The 19,029-nt window shown below is 43.1% G+C and overlaps 1 protein-coding gene across 3 annotated transcripts; it reads right to left on the bottom strand.

Moving 5' to 3' along the window:
* Nucleotides 1-2,958: 2,958 nt before the first annotated feature.
* LOC308079858 (uncharacterized protein) lies at nt 2,959-12,973 on the bottom strand. 3 transcript variants are annotated; one of them, XM_080421472.1, is made up of 10 exons: nt 12,771-12,973; nt 11,375-11,408; nt 10,616-11,019; nt 10,176-10,278; nt 9,587-9,634; nt 9,345-9,441; nt 9,086-9,214; nt 8,686-8,781; nt 8,284-8,480; nt 2,959-3,714 (listed from the first exon to the last, which is right to left on the bottom strand). In XM_080421472.1, the coding sequence occupies exons 6-10, from the start codon at nt 9,421-9,423 to the stop codon at nt 3,685-3,687; spliced, it is 531 nt and encodes a 176-aa protein (XP_080277598.1). In that variant the 5' UTR covers nt 9,424-9,441; nt 9,587-9,634; nt 10,176-10,278; nt 10,616-11,019; nt 11,375-11,408; nt 12,771-12,973; the 3' UTR covers nt 2,959-3,684. The 3 variants fall into 3 exon arrangements, with proteins under 3 accessions (XP_080277598.1, XP_080277599.1, XP_080277600.1); XM_080421473.1 differs by lacking the exon at nt 11,375-11,408; XM_080421474.1 differs by lacking the exon at nt 12,771-12,973 and having other exon boundaries at nt 11,375-11,815.
* Between the last annotated feature and the right edge of the window lie 6,056 nt (nt 12,974-19,029).

Here is a 19,029-nt window from a genome sequence, read left to right as displayed (position 1 = left end):
AGTGCCACTCAGAAACGCAAAGCTGGAATCCCGCGGAAACCCCGCGAGCAGCACTAGCGTTTCGTTTCAAATAAATCACGCTGCACGACAAGGCGGCCAACCCGCTGATAAAAGCTCATTTAAATGTATGGCGTGGTGTGGCGTTTTTTAAACCCCCCCCACCAGGAGGTGCGGGAAGTGAGTCCATCAGAGGCGTTAGTTCGTTTCCCCCTGGGGGGGGGGGGGGGGGTGGGGCATTAAGAGGCCATGCCGCTGAGCCATTGGCGCCGAGAGCGCTATTGTTAGTCTAATGAACAGGCAGGGATTTGATTAAAACATTTCAAACATCATTTGGCCCGCGCCACGGCGCCGAACGGCTCCCCCCCCCCCCCCCCCCCCCGCCGGGCGCACTTAACACCCCCGTCGGTCGCTTGGCAGGGAGGAGGCCTCGCATACTCCCGCTCAAAGGTGAGCCCACAAATCACTATAATGCATTCAGCAGGGGTCTCTCTCTTTCCTCCCCACTCCTCTTATCCCCCCCCACCCCCCCCCCCTCTTTCTGTCTCGGTCAAGCCGTGCTCACCCCTCTCTCTCTCTTTGCAGCGCTGGTTGTTAACATTGTATTCTGTGCTGTTTGTAGGATGTCCCCCCTGATGGCCTGCTGAAGTGTACTGTAGGATGTGAACGGGCATGTGTGGGGACGATGGATCTGTGTGTGTGATCTGTGCCACTCTCCGTGGGACTGGTTTACACACAAGAAGCGGCGTGTCACATCAAATGTCACGACGCAATTTGGACAGAAATTTGATTTTGTCTTCATCCCAAAGAACCTTGACAAAAGGCACGATGATGGTACGGTGATTCAATGCAAATGTCTTAAGACATTTGCATTGAATCACCGTACCATCATCGCATGGGATTTTCTATTTTTTTCTTTTCAGAGTTATGACGTATCGTACCTCCCCCTTAAGGGGAGGTTCTGGTTATAAAGTAAACATGAACAAAACAAAACAAAGGCTATGGAAGGTTCTCAGTTACCCAACTGATCGTCAAAAAGAGCCAAAAGGCTCCCGGGTCAGCAACCCTCCCAGAACCTCCACCTTCTCCTCCCATTATTCAATCATAATGGTGTGTCTTCTGGACAGGTGAACACTTTTTAAAAGTGGGTGTGTCTTCTGGACAGGTGAACACTTTTTAAAAGTGGGTGTGTCTTCTGGACTGGTGAACACTTTTTAAAAGTGGGCGTGTCTTCTGGACAGGTGAACACTTTTTAAAAGTGGGTGGATAATCCACAGTCTTTACTGCTTTTCTAAGAAGGAGACGGCTTAAGGGAGTCACATGTAAGAAGCCGCTGGTATACACAGTCAAATCTGACCCGCAAGGATCCATTATTTTTTACTTTCAGTGTGAAATTAAAGTGCTGGATTTTGCTGCGCAGGATTCTATTTTTAGACCTACGTACTACAGCGGTACATGCAGGTCCAGAGATGTGGGCCTTGAACTCCACGCTACCAGCAGAAACTGTGACAGTACAGTACCGCTATGTTGTTTTCTTGTGCTCTTACAGCCTCCAATATGGTGAATTGATTCATCCGCAACGCCTATCATTTGCCTCATTTTCTGTTCATCTACAGCCGTGTTTCCCAACTTGAGGCTGTTGCAAGTATAGGCCCCCAAATAAGCACTGAGATGTTATTGATAAAATAATATTAATATAAAACAAATGAATGTTTAGAAACAAATTCAGTGGTTCTCAACCTTTTCAGGCCCCCCCCCCAAAAACATATTTGAACTAGGGACCTCCCACCCTGACAAGCACATGGAATTGTAGGAGTTGAGGCATTACATTTTGTTCGGTTCCACAATTATAATTTTTTACTCTTTCTCACGTAATATTTGACAATTTGGCCAATGTTTGACTATTTTTTTATTTCATAGTTTGTTGATTACTTTTGACGCAGTAATGGTCTTATTTTTGTATTTACTGGTATAAAGAAGGTCTTAAAAGTCCTTCAAGTGTCACTTTTGAAATGTGCAGACACCCTATACACTTACTGTACATTGGATGTCGGTTTGTTTACTGTTGAATGAGAAAACAATGTTGTACATTGAGCAAATCACCCCCCCCCCCCACACACACACACACACACACATTAAGCAAATCATCTGGGGAACCCCCCCAACCCCCCCCCACCCCCAACATGGCGCCACGTCTCCACTGAACTCAATGGACGTGGCAGCATGTTCTTTTCTGTCACCCTATTACTTTGAATGGTGTCCACTTTCTTTATAGTTACATTAAAATAAAGCAATCATGTATTTCCCCCTTGAGTCACGGGCTGCCGTGGCGCCACGTTACATTGATAGCAGGCAAGACCCAGATAGCAAAATATGGGTGAATCAACGTTGAAAAATAGTCGGCCATAACGGTTGACTCAACGTTCAATCTCAACGTTGAAACTGTACTGAAATCACAACGCCATTATTATTTGATTCAACGTTGGGTTTCAACCACTAACTAACACTATATCAATGTTGATTCAACCATCATCTAAATGGTATTCTGCATGCTGATTTTAGTTGATTTTATGTTGAATCAACGTTATGACTCAATATTGATTCAACCATCATCTAAATGGTAATCTGCATGCACATTTTAGTTGATTTAATGTTGAATCAACATTAGGAATCAACATTGATTCAACCATCATCTAAATGGTAATCTGCATGCACATTTTAGTTGATTTTATGTTGAATCAACATCAGGAATCGAACACTGATTTAATTTATTAATTGGATTATACTGAATCATATTAGGAATCAATATTGATCCTGATCATCCAACAACCTAATGGTAATCTGCATGTACATTTTAAATTATGTATGCTGATATACTGTAAGGCTACATCTTGTTCAAAATTACCTTACATTTCCCAAAATGTGAAAATATAAAAATAAAGACAGACAATATGATTTGAATCTTCACATTTATTGAACCAAGGCATTTAGACCTGCGTTGAACTGCTTTAACCATTGTTTTTATGCTTTAACAGATGAAATATAGAACATATACAAGATTGTAGATCTGCTATTTATGAAAGAAATCGTGAAAATGTCTGCAAGCATTTGGATATTTTGACCCGATTCTGTGAATGTCTTCTAAATGATAGATCTGCTATTTTTGAAAAATCGTAAACATTTGTTCAAATCTTTGAATATATATTTTTCAAAGGAAACTTTTGTAACTGAAATCTGTTTCTGGGGGTCCCTGGAAAGATATTTTTCTAGGTGGGGGTCTGCGTCCAAATACATGTGATTTTGGGGGTCCTTGACATGGAAAAATTTGAGAACCACAGATTTGGAAGAAGTATTTAGAAGACAGAATCGGGGACAAAATATTCATTTTCACGATTTTTTTTGAGTTGTTTTTTATAAAAAGAAAAGAAAAAAAGGTCCAAGTTCAAACGCAAAACGCTGTCCCGGTCTAGATGGGTTAAAGAAAAGAAAAAATGGTTGAAGTTCAAACGCAAAACGCTGTCCCGGTTGTAATGGGTTAATCCCTTCAGGGAGGGAGGGAACCTGCAGAGGTGCCACCTGCATCCAGATCCGGTCCCTGCTGCTCCAGAGCATTCCTCGGGATGCCTCCCTGACGGCCAGGCGCAAACTGCAGCCAAGACTTGACCGTCTTTTCATAGTTCAACTGGGTTAATTTTCGGTCCGATCGTTGAGCAGCAGCTGAAAGATAAGATAACAAGAAAGCACATGGGATTTAAACACTCAATTTTGTATACATATAAAACACAAAGACACTTAATCTGCAGCAGCCAGTGCGGGTTGGCTAAAAGACTGGACTGGAATTTGAAATGAGCATCTAAAGCATTGCATACACTTTCACCAGCACCTGACTCCAACCTAAACTTTTTTTAAATATTAATTTAGGAAATTGTGCTCAACTAGTCAACAGGAGATTCTGGTTAAATCAGTCTAAATGCACACATCCGAGTTGAAATCTGAGTTGAAATCTGATTTGAAACCACCTCCAGAGGTGGTTCGAAATCAGATTTAACTCGCACATACAGCACAATAGGCAGGTCGCACTCTGGAGCCCTGTGCCTGCCACAGTCTGTGTAGACAGAGTTTACAGCTGATCAACTGGTTATGAGGGGAGGGGAGGGGCCCTTGGCAGCCTCCTTGCTCTCTGCAAATTTTACTTGGAGGCTATTTATTCCGAATGTATCATATTTTTAAGTTTAATTGTTATAGCACGCCCGTCCCCCGAAATAAAAGCCCTAAAAACACAACACAGTAAGACAGACATGTGTATACATTGTCACAAGATACCCCAAGATATATATCTATACAGGCATGCAAACAGCCCGAGGTGAAAAAGGTGACAACATGTTGTTTTCTTTCGGGTCAGGTGTCACACAATTGCCCTATTTGAGTTCAAAAAGGTGACTGTAGCTGAAAAGTGACACTTTTGCATGTCTGTATACAGGTGGACTATAGGTGGTCTATGGGTGGTATACGGGTGGTATACAGGTGGTATACAGGTGGACTATAGGTGGTCTCTAGGTGGTATACAGGTGGTCTATAGGTGGTCTATGGGTGGTATACGGGTGGCATACAGGTGGACTATAGGTGGTCTCTAGGTGGTCTCTAGGTGGTATACAGGTGGTCTATAGGTGGTCTACAGGTGGTCTCTAGGTGGTCTCTAGGTGGTCTCTAGGTGGTATACGGGTGGTCTATAGGTGGTATACAGGTGGTATACAGGTGGTCTACAGGTGGTATACAGGTGGACTATAGGTGGTCTATAGGTGGTCTATGGGTGGTCTATGGGTGGTGTATGGGTGGTATACAGGTGGTATACAGGTGGTCTCTAGGTGGTCTCTAGGTGGTCTCTGGGTGGTCTATGGGTGGTATACGGGTGGTCTATGGGTGGTCTATGGGTGGTCTATGGGTGGTCTATGGGTGGTATACGGGTGGTCTATGGGTGGTATACGGGTGGTATACGGGTGGTCTATGGGTGGTCTATGGGTGGTCTCTAGGTGGTCTATGGGTGGTATACGGGTGGTATACGGGTGGTCTACGGGTGGTCTATGGGTGGTCTCTAGGTGGTCTATGGGTGGTATACAGGTGGACTCTAGGTGGACTCTAGGTGGTCTCTAGGTGGTATACGGGTGGACTATAGGTGGTCTATAGGTGGTATACAGGTGGACTATAGGTGGTCTCTAGGTGGTCTCGAGGTGGTCTATGGGTGGTATACGGGTGGTCTATAGGTGGTATACAGGTGGACTATAGGCGGTATACGGGTGGTCTATAGTTGGTATACAGGTGGTATACAGGTGGTATACAGGTGGTCTATAGGTGGTATACAGGTGGTATACAGGTGGTCTATAGGTGGTATACAGGTGGTCTCTAGGTGGTATACAGGTGGTATACAGGTGGTCTATAGGTGGTATACAGGTGGTCTCTAGGTGGTCTATGGGTGTTCTCTAGGTGGTATACAGGTGGTATACGGGTGGTATACAGGTGGTCTATAGGTGGACTCTAGGTGGACTCTAGGTGGTCTCTAGGTGGTCTACAGGTGGTCTACGGGTGGTATACGGGTGGTATACGGGTGGTCTATGGGTGGTATACAGGTGGTCTCTAGGTGGTCTATGGGTGGTCTCTAGGTGGTATACAGGTGGTATACGGGTGGTATACAGGTGGTCTATAGGTGGACTCTAGGTGGTCTCTAGGTGGACTCTAGGTGGTCTCTAGGTGGTCTACAGGTGGTATACGGGTGGTATACGGGTGGTCTATAGGTGGTCTCTAGGTGGTCTCTAGGTGGTCTATGGGTGGTCTATGGGTGGTATACAGGTGGTCTATAGGTGGTATACAGGTGGTCTATAGGTGGTCTATGGGTGGTATACAGGTGGACTATAGGTGGTCTCTAGGTGGTATACAGGTGGTCTCTAGGTGGTATACGGGTGGACAATAGGTGGTCTCTAGGTGGTATACGGGTGGACTATAGGTGGTCTCTAGGTGGTCTATGGGTGGTATACGGGTGGTCTATAGGTGGTATACGGGTGGACTATAGGTGGTCTCTAGGTGGTATACGGGTGGTCTCGAGGTGGTCTATGGGTGGTATACGGGTGGTCTATAGGTGGTATACAGGTGGACTATAGGTGGTATACGGGTGGTCTATAGGTGGTATACAGGTGGTATACAGGTGGTATACAGGTGGTCTATAGGTGGTCTATGGGTGGTATACAGGTGGACTATAGGTGGTCTCTAGGTGGTATACAGGTGGTCTCTAGGTGGTATACGGGTGGACTATAGGTGGTCTCTAGGTGGTCTATGGGTGGTATACGGGTGGTCTATAGGTGGTATACGGGTGGACTATAGGTGGTCTCTAGGTGGTATACGGGTGGACTATAGGTGGTCTCGAGGTGGTCTATGGGTGGTATACGGGTGGTCTATAGGTGGTATACAGGTGGACTATAGGTGGTATACGGGTGGTCTATAGGTGGTATACAGGTGGTCTATAGGTGGTATACAGGTGGTATACAGGTGGTCTATAGGTGGTATACAGGTGGTATACAGGTGGTATACAGGTGGTCTATAGGTGGTATACAGGTGGTATACAGGTGGTCTCTAGGTGGTCTATGGGTGGTATACGGGTGGTCTATGGGTGGTATACAGGTGGTATACGGGTGGTATACAGGTGGTCTATAGGTGGACTCTAGGTGGACTCTAGGTGGTCTCTAGGTGGTCTCTAGGTGGTCTACAGGTGGTCTACGGGTGGTATACAGGTGGTCTCTAGGTGGTCTCTAGGTGGTCTCTAGGTGGTCTCTAGGTGGTCTATAGGTGGTCTACAGGTGGTATACAGGTGGTCTATAGGTGGTCTATAGGTGGTCTATGGGTGGTATACGGGTGGTATACAGGTGGTATACAGGTGGACTATAGGTGGTCTCTAGGTGGTATACAGGTGGTCTCTAGGTGGTATACGGGTGGACTATAGGTGGTCTCTAGGTGGTATACGGGTGGACTATAGGTGGTCTCTAGGTGGTCTATGGGTGGTATACGGGTGGTATACAGGTGGTCTATAGGTGGTACACAGGTGGACTATAGGTGGTATACGGGTGGTCTATAGGTGGTATACAGGTGGTATACAGGTGGTCTATAGGTGGTCTATAGGTGGTCTATGGGTGGTATACGGGTGGTATACAGGTGGACTATAGGTGGTCTCTAGGTGGTCTCTAGGTGGTATACAGGTGGTCTCTAGGTGGTATACGGGTGGACTATAGGTGGTCTCTAGGTGGTATACAGGTGGTCTCTAGGTGGTATACGGGTGGACTATAGGTGGTCTCTAGGTGGTATACGGGTGGACTATAGGTGGTCTCTAGGTGGTATACAGGTGGTCTCTAGGTGGTATACGGGTGGACTATAGGTGGTCTCTAGGTGGTATACGGGTGGACTATAGGTGGTCTATGGGTGGTATACGGGTGGTATACAGGTGGTATACGGGTGGTATACGGGTGGTATACAGGTGGTCTATAGGTGGTCTATGGGTGGTATACAGGTGGTATACAGGTGGTATACAGGTGGTCTACAGGTGGTATACAGGTGGTCTCTAGGTGGTCTCTAGGTGGTATACGGGTGGTCTATGGGTGGTATACAGGTGGTCTCTAGGTGGTCTATGGGTGGTCTCTAGGTGGTATACAGGTGGTATACAGGTGGTATACGGGTGGTATACAGGTGGTCTAGAGGTGGACTCTAGGTGGACTCTAGGTGGACTCAGCATTTATAGGATGCCAGGTCAACAATGACCTGGTATCTGTCCTTTGCATAATCCTGGAAGGTCATCAAGGCTAGGAGGGCAAGTGCTACGGGCTGAGGTGGAGTCTGAAGAGGTGAGTCTATGGGTGGTATACAGGTGGTATACAGGTGGTCTCTAGGTGGTCTCTAGGTGGTCTCTAGGTGGTCTCTAGGTGGTATACGGGTGGACTATAGGTGGTCTCTAGGTGGTCTATGGGTGGTATACGGGTGGTCTATAGGTGGTATACAGGTGGTATACGGGTGGTATACAGGTGGTCTCTAGGTGGTATACGGGTGGACTATAGGTGGTCTCTAGGTGGTCTATGGGTGGTATACGGGTGGTCTATAGGTGGTATACAGGTGGACTATAGGTGGTATACAGGTGGTCTATAGGTGGTCTATGGGTGGTATACAGGTGGTATACTGTAAGTGGTTACCAACTCCACTGACTGGCCATCTATAACACTACTCTGAGGAACTAGTGGTGTGACAAATACTTACTGAACAGTGCCTCTTCGCCTCATCCAGTTTGTTCTTCCCCTCTGGGATGACACCATGCTTTCCGTATACGACGGCATTGCGGCACTCCTCATGGGTGAAGAACACCTCGAACAAGGCGTGGAATAGCCTCTTGCAGTCCTTCCTGGCACGCTGGTGTATGGCTGCCAGCTGCACAGATGAAATCATCTGTCCACAGCCTGTGAATAGAGAGCGAGCAATTAACAAACTGCATTTTAAGACATCAGCTACATTGACCCCTTTCTGCGCTCAGTGCACCATGAAAACAGACAACTGTGACCTTCTGAAAACTTCACTATCTAGTTGCAGCTCACAACACGGATCACTCGCTACCAAGAACGTCAGGTTCAGTGTGAAATGTATGGCAAACGTATACATCCATACCTGGATATAGCTCCTGCTGCCCGAGACTGGACACTCCAGACTCTAGGTCACCGACCAGGGTGATAAAGCCCTTCAGTGCGTCTAGTTTCTCAGAGCCTAGAACAAAGACAAAAAAATCTGAGTCTACTGAGTGTATTTGTAAAACAATAAGATTGAGTACTGTTCTACAAAGCTCTACAGTATATTCTGATAGCAGTCATTGATGAGTATTTGTTCAGTAGCAGGGGTCGATCTCCCCAGCTCTTCAGTAAACAGAAAACAGTTTTATTTTGGGATACCAATGTTTTCCAGTCATGTCAGAGAACTCACAAAAGAGGTACAGGATAAAGTAAAGTTTCAAGTGAGACAAAGAAATTAGCAGACAACTGAAAACTGCAACATTACAGGCAATAAAACGTACTGATACTGGAGAGCACAGTGGTTATCCTCCTCAACTGGAGCTGGAGCTTCTCCACCTCAGACCGACAAGAGTCGCAAGGCTGCCACCCTTGACCCTCTGGTATGCTCTGGTCAGATGGATTTGGTTGACCTAGAAAGATTGAAAGCACGTCAAAAACTGTAAAGAAAAGTTTTTAAAAAAAAAGCAAAACTCATCTATGAATCCTGAATTTGAAGGACAACAGTGCCAAGTCTGCTGACACTTAGCTGAGGAACCACACCTTCTACTGGAGCATCACTGGACGGAGATGGAGGTTGCAGTACACTGGGTGTTTCTTGGTTCCACTGATCCAAGTCCATATATGTAGCTGCATACGGCTGTGCAGAAAAGACAAAAGGCCCTTAATTGTACTTGGTCAAAAATCATCAAAACTATAGGCTACTATACAAGCTCATAGCGCAGCACCGAGTGCTGTGCTAAGAGCTTGTAGGTCTACATGGGTTAAATCTAAAGAAAACATACCTCATCAACAGGTCGGCAGGCCTGTGTAGAAGAGGCTGGAGGGTATGGCTGTAAATCGGGGTAGAAGGTATCACAAGGTTGCAGAGACATAGAAAAGTAACCTTAGTTTGTAGTCTGTCAAAGATCTTTAAAAAATAGCTATGCCTTTATGCAATGCATTGTGGATTTTAGATAGACCAATCAAAAGTAATGTGGAATGTAATACAAGTCACAAATAAATTCAATTTATATTCAATTATAACCTTAGCAATACAAAAATCAAAATGAGTGCAATAAATCAATGGTTATTATAACCGTAACAATCAAAATTAAAGTGTCTGCATTAAATTGATGGTTATTCAAAGCTAAACAATCAAAGTGCCTGCATTAATCCAGTGGTTATTCTAATCTTAACAATCACTAACTCCATCAGTTTTTGAGAGATTGTATTTTGGGTTTTAGGGATTTATGTCCAAGTGAGAGAAGAACTCTTTGAATAAAATCAAAGGTGTTCTTCATTGATTTGGGGTACTCCAAATTCAGTGCGTACATCAGTCCAAACAGTAGGCAGATGGCATGTGGGAGACTTTGAAGGTCATCACTGTTGTACCTTCCAAGACGATGCATGATAGTGAAGAGTCCGGGCTGTCTTCAGGAACCACGGTCAGGATCCCAATGGAGAGGTGGGACATGTCTGGAAGGTCATCGGTGTCCTAACAACCACAACCACAATTACATGTCAAATGTCGCCTTTTTATATGGTAGAAAACACAATACACACCCACTAAGGGGAAGTAAAATTCTGGAATGACTATATTCAATAGAAAGAACAGACTGTAAATACTGTACACGCATAAATAATTAACAGATCAATTAATGATTTAAGTACATCTAGACAGCTGTAAACATTCTGTCTGCTTGAAAGTAGAGTTGTTATCCCAAGATCTATTATGACCAGATAGTGTATCACGTTGTTAAACATAGCCATGTCCTGAACTAAACAGTTGTCATGTTGGCACCATTTTCAAATAGTATAGCAAACTTATTTACCAAGAGTATCAGTGAAGTGTTGATGTTGTTTGAAGAGAAACAGTCTAACATTGATGTGTTAGACTGCAGACTAGCAAGGCAAGGTGGAGGGAACAGTGGAAAGCAGCAGAACCATCTAGGCTTCACAACTACATCGAGGATCCCACAGATGTCCCTGGCCAGCACCTGCCCCGTAAGCAGTGGACAACCCTCAACCGCCTGAGGACAAGCGTGGGACGCTTCGGTGAAGCAATGCAACAGTGGGGCCTCTCGGACAGTGCCCACTGTGAACCTGGAGACCCCCTAAAGACTGTGGAACACATCATGACCAGCTGCCCGAAACACCGCCCACCACATGGCGACCTAGGCCTGATGAACCTGGATGACGAGACGCTGGACTGGCTTGCTGCAACGGAGCTGAGGATCTGATGACATACGCAAGAAGAAGAAGATTGATGTGTTAGACTTTAATTAATTAGTTATAGGAAATATTAGTAGATCCCCTCATAAAGACAAGTGAAGGTGTACAGATACCTGTGTCTATAGATAAATGACATTTGTTTTATCATTTAGTTTTTGAAAGCATAGTGGGAGAATTCCATTAAATGCAATCAGATACAAGTTTTAATTATCATGAATAGGGCAGTCTATGGAGGGATGACTTTGTATCTTAGAAACTTAACAGTGGAGGTACAGCTGATAAGGAGAAAGTGGAGCAGGATTAGTCACACATTCAGGAGAAACAAAACAGCAATAATTAAACATTAACATGGAACGCACCAGGCAAACGGAGCAGAGGAAGACCCAAAAACACCTGGAGAAGGAGCACAGATTTAACATAGGTTTAACATAGGTTACTGCATCCAAATAGCTCTAATGAGGTGAATGCCAGTGTAACACTTTTTTCTGCCCAGTGTGATGTGGTATTTCTTTACTGTTTGGTTAGGATTTATAATGGTAAATTATGTTTTTTAAATTGCGTGGTTCTGGCATGGCTTCCATGTTTAAAGCGATAGTGCTTAAAAGGGCAAGACCACTTTGGTAGAGGTTTGTGTTGTGTATTTACCTTGCCATGATGTAACTCCAAAGGAGGACAAGAAATCAAATATAATTGCTCCATTGATTAGAAATTGATCATTCAAAATATGCTCCTCATTGACTTACATTGTACGCTGAAACAGCTCTCAAAGTCACTATTTTAGCACATAAACAAACACAATCAAAGCTAATTCAGACAATATAGAACATCACCAAACCCAGTACTGTTTATTTTTGGAATAAAAATGTCAACTTCCTGCTGATTTTACTATTTGAAGATCCGGATCCACAGATCCAGTCGGGGTTTTCTTCTTAATAAAAATAGTAAAATCAACAGGTTGTGAGCTTGTAGATTGGCGATTTTTTTAAGCAACGCTGTTGTACGACAAAAGTATAAAATAGGGCTAAAGTACTTAATCAGACTTATTGATTTACTAATTATAAACATCACTTGGATACAATTATATTTTAATCGTGTTTAAATATGTTTCTACCAACGACTAGTTTCAAAATTTGCGAGTCAGGCCTGCCTTATAGCCAAGATCACGAGCGTCATGGATAAACTGCAAACTAGTGTTTGCACTTTCTCCATTTATAGCCCGTACATCCACATAAACGTTCAGATTCCAAATATAAAGTGCTGACCTCATGGCCACGAATGTTACAAGTATGTACGGACCCTCAGATGTACACGTATCTTCCGTATTGTTCAATAAAAAGCATTTTAATCCGATCGGTGGCCATTTTCTTAGGTTTTTCGCCATATGCTAACTGTGACCCTATCGGTTGGGAAGTGTATTGCACTCTACATACGTTATAACTCTATGAGGAAATGGCCATCGATCGGATGAAAATGCTTTTTATTAAACAATACGGAAAATACGGGTACTTCTGAGATACCATATATAATTGTAACATCCGTGGCCATGGGTTAAGCACTTTATATTTGAAATCTGAACGTTTATTTAGATGTAAGGACCGTAAAGTTGAAAGTGCAAACACCAGGTTGAAGTTTCGTCATGACTATCATATCATATATGACAGTCATGTTTCAGGGCTATACTCGGGCAAATACACGCCACGGTCATGAACTAACAAGTTGGACAACATTTTAATTCCATAAACTAATTCAATTTACCTGTTATAGTAGATTAGAAGCATGGAAACATCCATGTCTGTAAGGTTCGCTCCTCCTGAGCCGTTAGTTCGACTTCCTGCAGCTCCCCGGTCCGTCTGAGTGTGTGTTCAAAACGGATAAGCTCCGCCTCCGCCTAACCCCTTTGTAATGTTGACGCAATTTTGGGTCAGTGGTACTCAACCTGTGGATCGGGACCAGCCAGGGGTCCCCACATGATTTTTTTTTCTGGGGGGGGGGGGGGGGGTCCCCAGATGACAGTGAAGGGACAATTTAAGTAACCTTTTTAATAAATGAAAAAGTAAAAATATAGCAAATAAAAAGACCATTGCTGCATCAAGAGTAATCAACAAACTATACAAAAAAAAATTTGTAAAGACAGAGGCAAACAGCCGATCTGCAAGTTGTGAGCTTGTAGATCGGCTGAAGTTGAAGGATAAAATTAATAATGATAATAATAACTGATATTAATGATGATGTTCACATCATGTAAAAACATTTAACATTTTTGTGCCTTTTGTTTTTTAACCTGTTGTTTTTTAACCTGATTTCCAAAAATGTAAAGTGTGCTATAAATAAAATGTATTATTATTATTTTTTTATTATTATTATTAATATTATTATTACTATTATTATGTATACTTTACATTACTGAGAATGTCTGCAGGTGGCACATCTCTGTGCAGTGTCTGAGCTCTGCCGTGTAAAGGGTGAAGAGAAGGGAGGCCAGCACAGTCCCCTGGGGGACTCTTGTGCTGCAGGTCACAGTGTCAGATGTAAAGTCCCTCAACCTGACGTATTGTGGTCTGTCAGTGAGGTAGTCCATGATCCAGGACACAAGGTGTGGGCCAACATGCATGCTGTTCAGTTTGTCTTTCAGAAGGGGAAGGAGGGGGGGGGGGCTGTATGGTGTTAAAGGCGCTTCGAAAATCAAAAAATAATATCCTCACAGCACCACTTTCCTTGTCCAGGTATGTAGTCGAAGCTATTGAGGTCTGAATTAAAATCCCTGTATAAGGTCGCAGGCACCCCAACTTTAAGCTGGTTCCCTAGGCCTAGTAGGCCTAGAGCCTAGGGAAGTTGAATCGCATTCTTATGCTTTCCTCTGGGAAACACGTCCATGTAAGACACTACAAGACCATTCAACCCTAAGACCACTCAAAATGGTCTTAGGGTTTTAGATTCTTAGGACCATAGTGAAAGTGGAGATCTTCGCCATAAAAGTGTCAAAGAAATTAGACACATATCCACGTGTTCGCATGGACAAGCTCTACAACATATCAAAAGATGGGCCCGTAATACATTATCAAGTTAAAGCACGTTGAAGTGAAGCGGTAACACTAGGCCAGGGGTTCTCAAACTTTTTCATACCACGACCCCATATAATAAGGGAAATCTTTTGGCGACCCCAGCAAACCGCCCCCAAAATATCTCGCTAGAACCACATCATTTCTTTATCCGACATAGCGGTGCAGCTGTTGGTAGTAGGCTACTGGTGGTCTCTGGTTGTCTGTAATTGTTGTCTGACGGTAACGTTACGACGCAGTCTAAGTTAAACTCCGTGCGAGGGCTACAGATGAAACCACATGGATCCGCGGTTCTTGTATTTTGTACCCTCTCGCTTACGGACTAAGTAAATCGTTTTGAAGAGCTCAGCTAAATCATCTGTGTCCTCCTGTGTTGTTGCTACGCTGTGTGCATTGTGTGCAGTGTCAGTGTCGTGTCGGGGTGTGTGTGTGTGGTGTCGGGGTGTGTGAGAGAGAGAGAGAGAGAGAGGTTTCACGTTGGTCGTGGACGCAGCCCCCCCAAATTATACATGCATGATGTGTATTGAAGCACAGCCTATCGGCCTCAGTTGATGCGCGAGACAGGACAAATACACAAACGACTGCCTGGTGTAAAATCCGAGTGAAGGACATCGTCTTTTTTTCCTTCCACTTTGGGTTGCGACCCATAGTTTGAGAATCGCTGCACTAGGCAATTAAGAGCCTAGGTTGTAAACCGTAGGTCTGTGTGGAAGGAAACTTATATTGGGCGAATCGGACACGCACTGATCGAGAATCTGATTTCGGATTCACTCCATGGGCTCCAGAAGGCTAACCCTAACCCAAGGGCAGCTAAGGTTAGGGTTAGCGAAGGTAGGGGGAGGAGGGGAGGGGAGGCGAAGGCATCCCCCCTCCCTCACCCGTCAAAAAAAGAATAAGGCAAATGTCATAGATTCAACATTGAATCAATGTTGGTATTTCAATAATTAAATGGGAGGAGGGGGGAGGGGGAGGAGGGGGTTGCCCCCCCTCCCCCCAACAAGAAAAAAAGAAAAGAAAACGGCAAACTGCATGGATAAAACGTTGAATCAATGTTGTCATTTCAATCATTAAATGGGGGGAGGGGGGGTGTGAGGAGGGGTGTGCCTCCCCCCCTCCCCCCATCAAGAAAAAAGAAAAGAAAAAGGCAAACAGCATAGATTCAATGCTGATTCAATGTTGGCATTTCAATCATTGAATTTGCACCATAGATTCAACGCTGATTCAATGTTGGCATTTCAATCATTGAATTTTGCACTGCAATACAACAGTGATTCAATGTTGAAAAACCATCAGTCTTCAATCGTAACCAAAAATCAACCCTAACGACTATAATTCAACGTTGAATAACCATATTTTGCTATCTGGGGACAGTCTTAATAATCTGAACGTTTATGGAGTGATCATTGATGAATGAATTATAAACATTAATGGATGATGGCTGGTGTGTGTTGTGGAGTGTTAATGTCTGATCTCCCGCGGTGGCCCACATGAATCCACTGCATATGAAGAATAACCTGCGCTGGTCAAAGGTTTGGAGCGTCAGGTTTATATCCTCAACCCAGGATATATATATATATATGTAGATCTGCTATTTTCAAATAGCCAATGCAGCCAGATCTGAATCTGGCTACATTGGCTTACCTGAATGACTGTTAATCTTATCTGAATGACTGTTAAAGCAGTTTGTTTAAATTAGTTAATACAATGTTATCTTTTCACAGGGATTATTTATTTGTGTGATTTAGGAGTGGATACATGTGTCCACATGCCTGTCAGACGGTCAGACAATGCTGCTCCGCATGTCTAAGATGGAACAAACGGGTTCAGCCAAAGCCAACAACTGCCTCAGACCTGTCATGAGATCCGAGTGGGCCGTACGCTGGAGTCAAAGTCAGGATATATTGATACATGCCGAAAGTTGCGGTGATCTCGCCTTACGCCCATTATTTGGTCTACACCGCGTTGATAAATGACGGCCCTTTTGTTCAAATCGCAAGCAAAACGTTTCAGAAACTATCAAACGTTTTAGCAATCTTTCTGGGAACACTCACGCATGTCATGGACTTCACTACGTCCTGAGAGTATAATGTTATATCTTTACTCATGCATCACATGGACTTCACTACGTCCTGAGAGTATAATGTTATATCTTTACTCATGCATCACATGGACTTCACTACGTCCTGAGAGTATAATGTTATATCTTTACTCATGCATCACATGGACTTCACTACGTCCTGAGAGTATAATGTTATATCTTTACTCACACATCACATGGACTTCACTACGTCCTGAGAGTATAATCTTATATCTTTACTCACACATCACATAGACTTCACTACGTCCTGAGAGTATAATCTTATATCTTTACTCACACATCACATGGACTTCACTATGTCCTGAGAGTATAATCTTATATCTTTACTCACACACACATAGACTTCACTACGTCCTGAGAGTATAATGTTATATCTTTACTCACACATCACATGGACTTCACTACGTCCTGAGAGTATAATCTTATATCTTTACTCACACACACATAGACTTCACTACGTCCTGAGAGCATAATCTTATATCTTTACTCACACATCACATAGACTTCACTACGTCCTGAGAGTATAATCTTATATCTTTTCTCACACACACACATAGACTTCACTACGTCCTGAGAGTATAATCTTATATCTTTCCGTGTGGTTGTATATTTTCTGTTCAATGTTTTTGATTGATTGATTGAATACTTAATTAACAGTTTGCAAAAAGTACAACGGTACAGTTATACAATGATGCTAAACGGATAACACAAAAAGCCCAGAGGTCTTGTTTCCATTGTGGTCCTGTGTACTCAGTTCATCAAGACATATAAAGACACACAATACTATATGATCAATACTGTGAGCAATAAAGGTATATTTACAGAAAAAAACTCTGGGGGGTGATATCTTTTGGCCAGCTAGAAGACTGGTCTAGTTCCAGTTGCAACAACTTGCAAGCAGTGGTGGAAAAAGTACTCCATTTGTTTACTTGAGTAAAAGTATCAAAACTGCAATCTGGAAATACTCTGTTACAAGTACAGAATTCAAAATGTACTTGAGTAAAAGTACAAAAGTATTGGTATCAAAATGTTCTTAAAGTACCAAAAGTAGAAAGTACTCATTATGCAGAATGTCCCATTTCACAGGTTTCAAATGCATACAAATCTTTTTGAAGTTAGCAGATCTACAAGCTCACACTTGTGAGCTTGTAGATCTGCTATTTTCAAATAGCCGAAGCCTATATAGGGCTGAAGTGGTTAATGTATGTTTTGTAATGATATTTTAAATCTATAAGGTAACTAACTAGTAACTAAAGTTGTCCAATAATTGTAGTGGAGTAAAAGTATTATATTTGCCTCTGAGATGTAATGGAGTAGAAGTAAAAGTATTGTAAATTGGAAATATTCCAGTAAAGTAAAACATTGTACTTAAGTGCAGTACTTGAGTACATGTACTTAGTTACTTTACACCACTGGTTGAAAGTTGCAGACAGGTGCACTTTTATGACGGTTTTCAAGGAGGGTACTCAGGGTAGGGAGTCACACTTTTTGATGTCTGGTGGTGGTAGGGCATTCCACATTTTGGTGGCATAATAGTAGCCTGGTAAACCCTCCCTCCGGAAATCTCATTTCCATTTGATTTCAGGAGTGAGTCTGGCCTGATCCGCCTGTCTGCAATATTGGCTGTGCTGGAGTTGGGCGGGAGTAATACCGTTGACTGACAACCCCTTCAGCCAATGATAATTTTTCCCCTTCAGCCAATCAGCAGTTCACCAGTCTTAATGTGACGCGACGGGACTTTTGAGACAGCCATACCCAAAATGGGTTGCCTTATTCGGATAAAATGGTGTCACTGCCCGCCCCTACCGGTTCTCTAAATTTTTATTTTTAAATAGGCTTTGTCATGATTAATTGACCACATATATGAAGTTAAACAACTAAATTCTATCCAAACGATATCTTATAAGTAAATTCCGTGCCTCAAAATAGAAGTTAGAGAGCTTTTTGAAGTAAAAAAATAGCGGAGAATTGGCCGCACAAGAAAAAGATGGCTGCCGTTCGTGTTTTGGGCTCACTCGAACTCGCCACCTGATTGGCCAACGTAAGCTGTCAATCACAGAACAATGAGCGACGACGCTGATAGGCCCGGCCGTTTGGCATACAGAGCCAATATTGCAGAAAGGCGGATCATGCCAGACTCACTCCTGAAATGAAATGGAATTGAGATTTCCGGAGGGAGGGTTTACCAGGCTAGCATAATAGTAGAATGAATTAATCCCCATGTTTGCGCCAAATCTGGGGGGAATGAGATCAGTGGAGCTCCCTCTGGTGGTGTGTCCGTTGGCATTTCTCACTCTTTTGAAGTAGTTTGACAGGTACATGGTACTGTGTACATGGTACAGGTACATGGGTACTGTGTACATGGTACAGGTACATGGGTACTGTGTACATGGTACAGGTACATGGGTACTGTGGTCCCTTAAGTATCCTGAAGACCACAACAAACTCTTACAACAAAACACATGAACCTTTCACTGTGTTTAAAACACAAGAACCAAATAAACTATAGATATAAAAGCTTTCCTGTTTTGGCTGTTTAAAATGTCTTTACGTTGTTTGTTGGTTATTATCTTCAAGTCTGAGTCAATTACATGAACATAATCTGTTATTAAAACTTGAATATATTGATACATGTTGAATATTGGAATTTCTGTTCATTCTCTATATGTTGTATTGTATTTTTTATAAATCAATTTTATCTCCATATCTCCACCTACAATTAATAAAAAGCAACTCTGTCTACATGATCTGAAGGTTGTGCGTTCAAATCCTCCTGCTTTACTCTGAAGCATGTTTTGAACACAAACCTCCAGAAACCACACTTAAAGCACTAACAGAAACATGTGTAATGTGTGGA

The sequence above is a fragment of the Gymnoscopelus braueri genome, assembly GCF_963280865.1.
Source record: "Gymnoscopelus braueri genome assembly, chromosome: 23".
NCBI lineage: Eukaryota > Metazoa > Chordata > Actinopteri > Myctophiformes > Myctophidae > Gymnoscopelus > Gymnoscopelus braueri.
Note: the sequence above shows the minus strand (reverse complement) of the source record. Positions and strands in the feature narration are given on the sequence as shown.

Excerpts from the sequence above, each read along its gene's own strand:
- LOC308079858 (XM_080421472.1), bottom strand. The coding sequence starts at position 9,423 with ATGGACTTGGATCAGTGGAACCAAGAAACACCCAGTGTACTGCAACCT. Across the intron at positions 9,215-9,344 it reads CAGTGATGCTCCAGTAGAAG|GTCAACCAAATCCATCTGAC; the intron begins GTGTGGTTCCTC and ends CAATCTTTCTAG. Across the intron at positions 8,782-9,085 it reads CACTGTGCTCTCCAGTATCA|GCTCTGAGAAACTAGACGCA; the intron begins GTACGTTTTATT and ends TCTTTGTTCTAG.